We start from the raw sequence: 13,051 nt of genomic DNA on the forward strand, positions 1-13,051 counted from the left end.
TCAAATGACCAAAATGAACGAAAATAACCTCCACGTCGTGACAAACAACATGGGATTCAAATATAAGCGACCCCCGACGTGATGGCAGGAGAAAAGGGTCAAATTTGTGTGAAAATGTTTCCTGTTCAGGCACATTTACAGATGTTTTATATAGAAAAAGTCGAGTGAGGTGACAGAAAAGGTCTGTTTCTATTTTTGGTAAGCCAGTTGCTTTCTCGAAAGGGGGATTGATTACAAGCAATAGACACATCTGGCAAGGACACGCCCAGACTCATTCAGACACACCGAGTGTCTCATGGTGGGACTTCTTGTACGTCAGTGAGGCCAAATACACGTATAGTTTTACATATTTCACATTTAATACGACCCTGATATGAGGGCACTCCAGTTGCTTGTTCAGTGTTTAATTGTGTAAAAGTATGTGGAAAATGGAAGTGAGGAGACAAGCGTAACACAATGGGGAAATTAGGGACTGTTCGTTATTTATGAGAGAGGAGGGGGTGGTGCAAAAAAAGGGGGAGGCAGACACATGAAACATGCCAGCATGTTTTCTGTAAACATCTCCCAAATGACACCAATTATTATAGCCAGAAACTGTAAAAACGAATTATTGTTGGATTTTCAATTTCTAAAAGTCGTTGAACACATTATGAGGGACAAACGCTTCTGTCAGAAAAACACAAAACCAAATCTACTCTAAAAATAGTGGTATTTGAGCAAAATTACTTTATTCTACCTGTCTTATTTCAAGTTTTGCCAAAATAAACCATATGCACTAACTAAGGGACTGTTCATTACTTGTTAGAATAAGGGGTGGCTCGTGTGACAACTCTTTTTTAAAAAATGTTTATATCATGACCCTCTAGGAAGCTACAAATATTTTCCTTCATCCTCCCACCACCTTAAATAACCATATTTCACAGCTTCTAGTCATGACAAATGGTGTGATTTGGGATTTTTTAAAAGAAAACATGCCTTTAAACACCATTTGTGGGATCTGTCCACCCAGCAAAACATAATGTCAAAATGACAACTTTGCCGACACGTAAACTACATCTAGATTTGGTTGAAAAGTGTTGATTTACTTGTAACCTTTTACTCATAACTTTCAAATTTTAGTTTCTTATCTTTCCATGTAACAAAAAGAAAACAAGCCAGTTTGCACAGGTTTGAAAGAGTTAAAATGCACCCATTAATATGCGATTTTCCCTCCCCTAAACCAAATAAAAAACTCCCTCCAGTCGCCTACTTAATAAAATATTTAAAGTGCCTCCCCAGTTTTGCACCACCTCCTCCCCTTTCAGAGCCTAAATAACGAACAGTCCCTAAAAGTATATTGAGTATGGAAGTGAGGAGAAAACAAGTCGGAAATTAGTAAATGAAAACACTTCTGGTTTTGTTTGGAGCCATTTGAACCAGAGTTAAGGACCCCCTGTGGGCCCCGGACCTCAGTTTGGGCACCACAGGTTTCAGGGGATGTTGATGGGTGGCAGCTGCCGCCGCCGAAGCGTTTGAAAGCGTCAACCTCGGTCGGTCTCTCGCCGGTGTGTCCGCGGCTCTCCGGTTTTTTTCCCCGGGTGTCGTCGTGTTGCTGGCGGCGTATCTGGAAGGAGCCGCGGAGGACATGACGTCCGCTGTTTATCCGACAGGTTTGAGGCAAAATACAAAAAAAAAAGTGTCGTTTTTTTCCGGAGCCCCTGAGAAAACGCGGAGACATCATCAACATGGCGACAGCTGCCGCGGCCCCCTCGGCTCGTGCTGAAAGCGAGACAATTAAGGTGACACCGTCGTCTCTTTATTTCTGATTTTTAATTAGCCAAAGAAGCTAATAGCTGCATACTTTCATGCTAGCCTCTATGTGTAAGTGAGAAAATCAATACAGCAAATATAAAGCTTATCACAGGTGACATAGGAGAGGAAAACGCCCTCAAAGTGCTTTAAGGTCACCATGAACTCGATAAGGAGAAACTAATGTATATGTGTGTTAGAGATAAACTGTAATTGTAGTCAAATGTCAAATATATAAGCATGGTTTCCTTTTGGTTTCTAAGGCAACCGTTTATTTCTCAGTGCTCCTCTCCTGTAACAGCAGCGCCCTTTGACTCCATGTCAACTAAAATTGTGGTTATTCTCATGAAATGTGGGCAACTTTAGCAGAAACAGAGCAAATGTGTAGCTCGGGGACACTCCAGAGAGAGGTTTGTTGTTGTCTGGTGCTTTGTTTCCACGCGGTGTTTGCTCCGGGAGGCAGCTGCTCTCCTGCTTTAGCACCATGGACAGAGAAACATCTGTCTGTGGAGACAAAGCTGTGAGCAGGCAGGACTGCTGTGGAGAGGTGCACACCGATTGCTACTTTAACCCCTTCAAAACATGGGAAGATTTGCTTGAGTTCTCTTAAAAACATGGACAGAAGGCAGTGAGCAACTTAACAATAAATGACCCCAAAAATCAGCAAGAAATGTGTGAAAAGTTGTAAGAAAATGACCGGAAAAAAAGCAGAAAATTACATGAAAAGGTGCTGAAATAACGTAAAAATAACACATTTTTTCTGTAATCTAATTTTAAATATATAATTAAAATGTTTGCAATATAGTTTTCCTATCATTTTTACATAGTCATTTCATAATTTTCTTTTTTTTAAGTGAAGTTTAATGTCATTTTCTTATCACCTTTTAAGTAATTTATTGTATTTTATTTTTTGCAATTTTTGCTACATTTCATACCGAGTTGCTGACAGCCTTTTTTGCCATGTTTTTGAAAGAAATCCCATTCCAAAGGTTTAAATACTTGCGAAAGGCATCTCAACCCTGTGCGAGACAACTGATGTCCATCCAAATGTGAATGTTTTTTTAATTTACTTTTCAACATTTTTTCAATGATGATAGTAGCATGAAGCAGTTGTTTTTTACCCAGACATCACTGTTTCTTGCAATAGTTCCACGAACAGCAATTGTTTTTTTAGCAAACATCGCTGTGTTTTTTGTAAGGAAAGTACCATAAAAAGTTTTTTTTTCTTGTTTTTTTTAAACGAGACATCACTGCATTTCCAGCTGAGATAGTGCCACAAAAAGTGGTTGTCTCTTTCTCAGACATTTCTGTGTCGACTGCCAGGATGGTGTCAGAAAAAGCGTTTGTTTTTCACATAGACATCACTGCAAAAGCAGTTGTCTCCTACCAAGACACTGCTGCACCTCCTGCTGAGGTTGAGACATGTAAAACAGTTGTTTTTCACCAGGTTAAAGTTGCATTTCCTCCTGGAATTGAAACACAAAAGCTGTTGTCTCTTGCTGCGTTTCCTGCCACAAAGAGCAGTTGCTTTTTAACAGCGATAACGCTCTTTTTCTTTTTTAGTGTCCCCAAAGTGGGTATTTCAAGCCAAAGCAAGATCCTTTAACCATACCCACGTCACATGTTAACCACAGCGTTGTTAAAACATGAAGAAACCGCAAGTTTTAAGGTATTCGCTACACAATAACATACAAACGTAACATATCCACGGTGTGTAGAAATGTACAATGCTAACATTTACTCTGTGGATGCGATATGTGAACCAGGTTTCATAGATACTGTGATTCCTCTCAGTGGCAGGATACATGAGTGCAGAAATGTCAGCCGTCCCTATATGTTTTCAGTCTGTCATGTTATATTTGGCTCCAGGGATAACCGCGCTGATAGCTGAGCTCAGAGGTGGGTGTGGATGTTGGGCCTACAGACTCCCAACCCCCCTCCCACCACCACCACCATCACCCGGCAGCTCATGCCAGACAGCCTGTCAGGCCACACATCATGACTCTGGGTCCCGGGGCAGTCTTTGGGACACAGGCAGATGTGTTTCATGAGAGTCCCCTATGGGAGAAGCCACAATTAATTCACAGTTTAGGCCTGATGAATTCTTAGAAACAAGACATTAGCTGGTTACTGTGGCTTTTTATGAGCCTCCAGTCCAGCAGTAATGGATGTTATGAGTGGTTCACCAGAGTTTATTAGTCATGTTACTTATCTGTTGTGCTCTCAGCAAGAAACAGTTCAAATTTAATGTTTTATTATGTGGGTTTTGGTATATAAATAATATGGTTGAATGTTTAACCTTTCCTTGTGCTGCTTGCCTTTCACAAGTATTTTGAACTTTTGGATGCTGAGCAAAATGTTGTGATTTTTTCAAATACATAGGAAAAAAGGCAATGGGCAATTTGGTAGTAAATGTTTCAAAAAATGCAAAAAAAAAAAAAAAAAAAAAGATTAATTAATTTTTAAAAAAGCTTGGGAGAAAAGCTGTAGGAAAAAGGGAAAACTATATAACTATATTATAATATACAATATTATAAATATATAACTATATTTTTTATTGTATTTTTTTTATTTTTTATTTTTTTGCTAATTTCTTGCTAATGTTTGGGCCATTTCCTCTCTTGTTGCTCACTGCCTTCTTCCCATTCAAAAAAAAAAAAATTGTCAAGTTTCAGTGGGTTAATTCAAAAATTAAAATTAGAGCTTATGAATGAGTTTGCGTACGGTGTGGTATTGTTAGACATAACATCTAAAAGAACTCATATTTAGATCATATCGAAGCGTCACTGTACTCCTGTGATGACCCTGCGCTCCAGACTCTCCCTTGAATGGCTTGCTGCTGTTGCGCGGGCTGAATGTCAAAATAGCTTAAATTTGTGTCTTGCTCTACCCCTGCTTTTTAAAAGAAAAGAAGTTGCAGGGCTGTCTCTGTTCCTACATTTCAGGGAGACATCACTTTTGCAATTCTGCCGGGGGGAGGCTCCTGTTTTCTGGGCCACGGCAGTATCCCGAGAGGAACAAGCCCCACCTTTGAGGCTGATACTGGCCCACCAGGGTTTTTTTGTTTGTCCCACTATTTCCTGTGGGAGCATGACAGGCTTCTGGGCGTGATAGATAAATGGTTTACAGTTCTTTTCTTTTCTAATTCAAGCCAATCCATCAATTGATTATGCAATGAAAGGACATCCGCTTACTCCAGAATCCCTTTAATCATGGAGCAGTGTAAGTAGATTTAGACGGAACAATAAATAGGGCGAAGTGGCGTCATTATGTTTACTGAGAGTGTTTTTTCTCATGTTTCTGTGTCCCTGTAAATCAGCTGAAGGCATGCCGCCAGTGTCAGACCCCCATATTTCCTGCCTCTGTAAAGCCTCTGCCCTACCTGCGACCTCTCGCTGCTTTGATTGAAACATTCACCCGGCGGTCAGCGTGACACGCGGAGAAAACAAACGCATGAATGTGCCTTTAAACTCGTTTTCCCACATCATGATTGTGATGTGAATTCTTGTCAGCGGTTATAAAAAGCTGTTGTGTTATGCAGTAAGGCAAATTGGTAGTTCAGCCTTTCAAATGTATCTCTGTATTACCTCCGAAATGTCCACATGCTTGTGTCACCTATAGAAAGGCATTTTATTATTATACAGGGAGTGGATAGTTAAAATATGAAGGCATTACGCATATAGGGTCATATTTCTTTTGAACCAGTTTCATACATCCGCCTCTTTATGTAAATGTTACGGCAATTTAACACAGTGGTCTAATGCATGGCCGAGTGCATGAGTCATTTTTATGTAAAATTCATAACGCAAGTCTTAATAAGTCAGTACAATTTTAGTATTGCACAGGTGCGTCACTAAAACAGCCTGTGAGATGACAGAAAACACTTTTCTTCCTTCTTATTTTACTTACTTAGCTACTTTGTGACATCACTTCCTCTCAGCAAATATCCCAGCATTCATGAATCAACAGTTCTGAAATTATTATAATTATTTATGACTACAATTATTATTATTTAATTCTCTTTTTAATGAGTTATGACAAGGTCCAAACAGATAGTAGCCTTAGTAGCCTTATCTTTCCAAGCCTTCTGTAAATCAGATATAGATAAGATAATACAAAAGTAAATTTAAGTAGAAAATACTTACCACACTGTTTAAGGTGTTATATTATTTGCCTTTACACACTTAAGGCTCAGACATACTCTCCACAATGGACGTTCACAGACAGCCGCCTCAAATAAATGTGCACGCAACTCTATTTCCAGTACAATTGACGGGTCGTGTCAGCCTCCAGCAGTAAATGGGAGGATCCTCTTATTGCTGACATTGTGTTTCAGTGGAAAAAATGTGAATATGTGTTTAATATTCAACTCAAAACGAAGATGGTGGCTCCTTTGACTGCAGTGTTTTGGGATGGACTAAAGTGTGGAACAAAAGATTAACGTGCAGCGGGCGTGCATACAGTCCACACGCTCACAAAAAATGAGCATATGAGAATGTGGATACTATGACAAAAATGTCATTTTTAAAAATATTTTGCAAAAGCACCAAAAGTCAACCCTGTAATATTGTCGCAATATTGATGTTGAGATATTTTTTTGTACGTATTGTGGTATATGGTTTTGTCCCTATCGCAGAGTCCAAAAAAAACACTTATAAAGCTTGATGAATTATGTAAGAATAAGTGAGTGTCTCCCACTCTGAAACCCTTCACAGACAGGGAATACGTAGCATTGCTGCCTCCATCTCATTTTACTCGTGTATTACTCTTACATTCCCCTCACAGAGCTGAGCATCTGATGCTTTGAAAAGATAAAAACTCGGCGATTGTTGAAAAACAAGGTCTCAAGGTCTTTTTACAGCATTTACTGTACTGCCATTCTGAAGGTATTTCCAGGTTAAGAAATACCCTTTTAACCACCCTCCTGAAAACATTCACTCCGTCATGCAATTAACCAATTTCCTAAGTTGTGACTGTATTTCTTAATCAGATGAATGAAATAACATATGGTCTTGCTGTTCTTGTAAAACACGAACAAAATCTTGTACAAATGAATGGAAGGCATCAATAAATACTAATACTTTGTGGTTCATGTTGTACAGAATGAGCAGGTAGATTTGTCATTGTGATAAAATTGATATTTATTCAGTTGGAGTATGGTGGGTTCGGAGATGGTGAATTCAGTGCTGTTTCTGGATAAACAAATAGGAGAGATCTATCTCTGTAGGGATACTTTTCATAATTTAAAATAACAATCTGAACCTATCACTTTGAAAAAAGTTTTGATGTTACTGAAAGTGCACAAATGCCAATTACTCTTATATTTCAGCCTGTTTCTGGACCAATCTCAAAAATTGTTGTTCCCAGCAGATACAAATAGACGTATAAATAGTCTCAAGGTTGTTCCCCTTAAAACGACTCTAGGTTTTCTCTGCTGACTCATTTCCCCTCGCCCCCTTCTCCCCGCAGCTCTCTGCCCCAGCTGAGCCCCTCGCTGCCCTCTGAAGGAGCAGGATGACAAGATGGCACAGCTGCTTGTACCGCCCGGACCTGACAGCTTCCGCCCCTTCGTCCCCGAGTCGCTGGCCGCCATCGAGAGGCGCATCGCCGAGGAGGAGGCCCGGAGACCACGGGTGGAGCGCCGCATCGACAGCGACGATGAAAATGGGCCCAAGCCTAACAGTGACCTGGAGGCGGGGAAATCTCTCCCCTTCATCTATGGGGACATCCCTCCCCACCTGGTGTCCACCCCTCTGGAGGACATGGACCCCTTCTACAGCAATCAGAAGGTCTGTTTCAAACTCACTCAATAATCCTTTCCACACCATCTTCAGAGAGGAAAACACTGAAACGTATGTGAAAGGATATGTTGGAGGACATGTTCGTGATTGTGCTGCCCTTAAAGCATCATTATGTGTACGGATTTAGCCCTCAATTATGGCATGACTCAAGCAGGGAGTTTTATTCATTACAGCACTGTACTTTGCATTCAAAGCTATTTAGCCACTAAAAGCTTAAAGTTAATTGGCCGAAGCTCTCAACGAGTTATTTTAAGGAAACACATGGGCAGATGTAGCATATTTCTCCCACACAAGACAAACTGCTGCTGAGGAAAGGTAGCAACTGAATACATTAACCTCCTGTCTTTCACTGTGGGCAGATATAAATTCAGATCATCTTAATGCAAATATTTTCTTCTATAAAGTACTCCCCTATACAAATCTAAAATGTGATATATATATATATATATATATATATATATATATATATATATATATGTGTGTGTGTGTGTGTGTATGACAGGGGGGAAAATGCAGAATTTTTAAAAAACATAAATGTTTTGGTTTTTAGAAATATTTTTTACCAAAAAAAAAAAAGAAAATTGACAATTAAAAAAAAAAAGAAAGGAAAAAAAAACAATTTTAAAGTGGAAAATTGCCCAAAAAATTGGAGTGAAGAAAAAAAAACATTGTCCAAAATCTATTTTAAAAAAGAAGTAAAAAAAAAAAAAAAACTCACCACAGCAATTCAAAGAAAACAAAATGCCAAAAAATGTGATGAGGAAAAGCAAAAACGGCAAAATAAAGAGATTTAAATAAGAAGAAGAAGAAGAAGAAGAAGAAGACAAAGATTAAAGTCAAATTTTTTAAAAGAAAAATGCCGTTCAAAACAACGGGCCCACAGGTTTAGAAGGCATATTTTCTCTAAAATAAATACAAAATGCACCATTTAAAGTTAATGCCTCTCTCTAAGCCAAAAGTGCCTAAAATGATTTGACATGTCTAGTGGGCAGTCATGAAAAGAGACAGAATGCGGGGAGAAAATGAAGGAACTTTTCGTGATGAACAAATACACAAAAACAACCAAATTGTTGTCACGTGTCAACACATATTAAAGCTATGTGACATTGTCAGCTACAGAAAATACATTTACCGCTATGTTACACTGATGTCCTTTTATTGTTATATATATATATATATATATATATACACACACTACACACACACATATATATATATATGTGTGTGTTTTTGTGTCAGTCGTCAGTTTTTAACTGGACTACCTACTCAAACTAAAGTAATAAAGCCAGCCTCGAGTACCACACGCCCTGCACGTTTTAGATCTCTCTCTGCTGCAGCACAGCTGAATTAAAAGAGCAGCTCGTTATCAGTCCGCCTCGGGAGCTCGTAACGAGTTTCTATTGAATCAGCTGTGTTGGAGCAGGGAGAGATCTCAAACATGCAGGACAAGTGGTTCTCGAGGAGAGGTGGAGAGGTTCGGGAAAAGCTGCTCTAACCTACACTGTGGAAGAACAACTGGGGAGAAAAAAGGGAAAAGATTCCCACAAAAGCTGCACTGCAGTCAGGTGTGTCTGAGAGCCGCACCCTGCTCCTCAGGTTCCTTTGTTTTCTCCTGATGGCTGATAACTCTCAGGTGCTTCACTCCTGCAGAGGGGAGAAAATAGTTCCTGAATTAAAGTATATAAGTAAATGTGCTTTCTTAAAAAGTAAAAGTACCCAATGCAGGAAAATCTTTTAAAAATAAATAAATAAAATAAAAAAAGAGCACACAAATCCAAAAACCCCTCATTATTAAAAACAAGAAAATAGCCAAAAAAAAGTCAAAATTATTTAAAAGAAAACTGAAACAATTGAATTCAAAATAAAAACAGAAAAAATACCCCCAAACTCAAAATAAATAAATAAATAGAAAAAGTCTTAAATGATCATCAAAATAGTTTTCAATTAATTTTCTTTGAATCGACTGCTTTATTAATTTACTAATTGTTGCATCTGGACTTTGCATAAACTCTTTGGTAATTTAATTTATAACAGAACATATTTAACAAACTCTTGATTTTTTTTTATGCAAAACTCTCGCTGTCAGATAAATGTAGTGAAGTACAATATTTCCCTCTGAAATGTAGTGGAGTAAAATTATAGAGCAGCAATAAAATAACAAGTAAAGTATAAGTACCTCAAATTCATGCTTAAGTACAGTACTTGAGTAAATGTACTTCATTACATTCTACCACTGAGAATAATCTAACTTTAGTCAATGAAACAAGCACAATCATGAATTTAGAGCCTTGGAACATATTTTTACATCGTAGCGTTGCTGCTTTTGAATAAGTAAAAGATCAGCATATTTCTGGTAACAACTTTGTAGTGGAATGACTAATTCTTTACTACATTAGACAACAGGCGAGGTGTAAAACCCATCTCAGCAGTCATGTGCTCAGCCAAGCCAGAGCCTTTAAAGCCAACAGAGGTGCTAAATGCTAATCTGAGCTGCTGTGCCAGTTGATCTGCAGCGCCAACATGTCCCGCCTGAGGTGGACTCATCCAGCACCAATAGCCAGCTCAGTCTGCTCTGCTCTTATGACTAATCGCAGTGATGAGCAGACACTACGAGCCTGTTTACACCTGGCGTGAACATGCGTTTCAGTGATCCGAACACAAGTGGACAGTAGAGACATGTGGCCGTTCACTGCCCTCTTTACATTACATATTGTTGCTGCGTACGTCACTGGCGCTAAAAAGGTCAACAGGAACAGTTATACAGAGCTTCCACAGTCGTGGAAAATCTGGAAAAGACATGGAAATTCACAATTACATTGTCCAGGCCTGGAAAAGTGGTGGAATTAGTCAAAATTATTGAAAGATTTGGAAAATGTATGGAAATTTCTTGTGCGTAATAAATTAAATGACATTATTGAAACATAACGATAAATTTGTTTGTTTTTAAGCTGATGACGAAATGTAGCTTTTTGGTTATTTTTGTTCATTTGTTCATCTGTCTCTGCCTTCATGTCTGACCACTAGGCTCGTCAAATCATTTTTAAGCACTTTTGGCTTACGAGAGAGGCACACAACTTTAAATGACTGTATTTTGTATTTATTTTACTGTCAATTTTTACAGAAATGCCTTCCAAATACCTCGGATTTGGAAGGCATGTTTTCTTTTTAAAACATAGGCAGTTTCTTTCTTCTTTGTCACCTTTTTTTAAAGTATTTTTTGGTGATTTTTTTTTTCTTCATTAAAATATTTTGGCTTTTTTTTTCTTTAAAAAAAAAAAGACCTTTTTTTCCCTAAAAATGATTTCTAAAGAAAAAGTAGCCAATGCTTTGTGTGATACAGATTTTAACACATTTTGTTCTGTTTCTCTCTTTCAGACCTTCATAGTATTGAATCGCGGGAAGGCAATCTTCCGTTTCAACGCCACTCCTGCCTTGTACATCTTAAACCCCTTCAACCCTCTAAGGAGGATAGCTATAAGAGTTTTAGTACACTCATATCCTTTCACAGTTTGCTACGGACGCAGCTTGATTTGGATTAAAGGGTTTATCAGACAAAAGAGAGATTTAAATGATGGAGGCTAAACGTCACAATTGGTTTATACTTTCCACACAGACATGATGAGAAGTGGAAGACGTTTTAAATTACAGAGTAACAGAAACATGTTTTACTACGAACAGGAAAATATTAGTTAGCTGTCAGGCTTGGTTGTTGTGCACGAGTACAGTGATTATTAATGTTTGAGAACACAAGTGCTCAGTTTTGCTCCTTGACTTCGTCTCTACGTTGTTCAGCATGTTAATCATGTTCACCATCCTGACCAACTGTGCTTTCATGACCCTCAGTAATCCCCCAGAATGGGCCAAGAATGTAGAGTAAGTCTGCATTTTCTCTCATTTTGCTCTCTAACACAAGGCATTTTTTTTAATGGTACATTGAAAAACACAGTCATTCGTCCTTTGAACCTGTTTTAAAAACCACTTCTTCCTCATCATAACTCAGTCAAATCTGTGTTACACACGCTGGGTTCAGTATGATTTACACTTATTGGAGATAAAACATACAAATCTGAAAAAAGACACTTTTATATCTACTTTGAATGATTTCCGCAGTACCAAAAGTAATCAAGCGTATGGTGTCTGTACATCCGACTAATATTAATAATAACTAACTTCCATCGTCACTCTTAGCTTCAAGATACATCTTAAGACATTGTAGCCTCAACTTTTTACCAGTGTTTTACCAACCGTGATTTTGCCCAACTCCTCTAAAAACAGTGACGCTCAACTTATGGCCCTCGGGCCAAATCTGACCCCTGATAGGATGACGGGTCGGCCCCAAACCATTTTCTAATTTACGATAAATGTAAAATGACCGACACTGGATTTGCTTTTGTGCTCTTAGTATACATAAGGTACCAGAGTGCATAAAACACTTTCAAAATTGAGCTTGTTTGTCAAAAAAGTGCCTGTGGATAATATCCGAAAATTCTAGAAATGGCCTGAAATCCTAGAAACATCTTAAAATTTGAGAAACAGCCTAAAACATTAGAAAACATCCTAAAATCTTAGAAATTTCCCTAAAATCCTAAATAAGTCCTAAAATCCCAGAAATGTCCTAAAGACTTTTAAATGTCCTAAAGACTTTTAAATGTCCTAAAAGTCAAGAAATGTCCTAAAATTCTTGAAATGTCCTGATATCCTACAAACATCCAAAAATCCTAGAAATGCCCTAAAATCCATAAGTGGGGCACCCAGTAGCTCAGTTTATAGAACGGGCGCCTCATGTTCAAAGCGGGTTCGATTCCGGCCTTGGCCCTTCGCTGCACGTCGTCCCCTCTCTCCCCCTTTCACACTTAAACTTTCCTGTCTCCAGTAAAGGCAAAAGCCAAAATAAAACAAAATAAATACATTCTGAGAATTGTCCAATAATCGTAGAAATAACCCAAAATCCCAGAGAGAAAAAACATGTATGGTTCTGCTGCCACTGGCCCCCCCTGGCCTCCTGTCATTTTGCAAAAGTGGCCCCTAGGCAAAGCAGCCGGTGTCCTAAAATAAGCCGTGAACCGACTATCATCCAGGTGAGGCAGCTCCTCCAGCAGCTGGTTTTACCTTCAAAACACACTTTGGCAGGACACTTTGTTCCCCATGAAGCTGTCCTTAAAGATGTGACGCTAACACACACATTCATTCAATTTCTGAGCAGTCAAATGTGTCTTTAATACAAAACAAAAAACAGCATGGCCAACTAAAACATGCAGTGTCTAAGCACGACAGCCAAAAGATTATTAGCACCAACTAACAACACATTTAACACTAGTAGAGGCTCAGCAAGCATTTGACAGATTATTGAAACTGAACCACAGATCCACTGTCCATCAAAGTAGATCAGCACTGCAAATATTGGAGATAATGTAATAATCAAGACTCCATCAAGAAAATGGTTGACTAATGAGATTTGAGGA

The 13,051-nt window shown here is 38.6% G+C and overlaps 1 protein-coding gene across 1 annotated transcript in view; it reads left to right on the plus strand.

The window, feature by feature from the left end:
* The window catches only part of scn1lab (sodium channel, voltage-gated, type I like, alpha b), a 42,013-nt gene that overhangs the window by 540 nt on the left and 28,422 nt on the right, over positions 1–13,051 (plus strand). The window contains exons 2-4 of the mRNA XM_042513208.1: positions 7,258–7,577; positions 10,965–11,083; positions 11,373–11,462. Coding sequence (XP_042369142.1) covers positions 7,311–7,577; positions 10,965–11,083; positions 11,373–11,462 — 476 coding nt within the window. The 5' untranslated portion in view covers positions 7,258–7,310. The remainder of the gene's footprint in view (positions 1–7,257; positions 7,578–10,964; positions 11,084–11,372; positions 11,463–13,051) is intronic.

This window comes from Plectropomus leopardus, chromosome 24, assembly GCF_008729295.1.
Source record: "Plectropomus leopardus isolate mb chromosome 24, YSFRI_Pleo_2.0, whole genome shotgun sequence".
NCBI classification, from domain to species: domain Eukaryota; kingdom Metazoa; phylum Chordata; class Actinopteri; order Perciformes; family Serranidae; genus Plectropomus; species Plectropomus leopardus.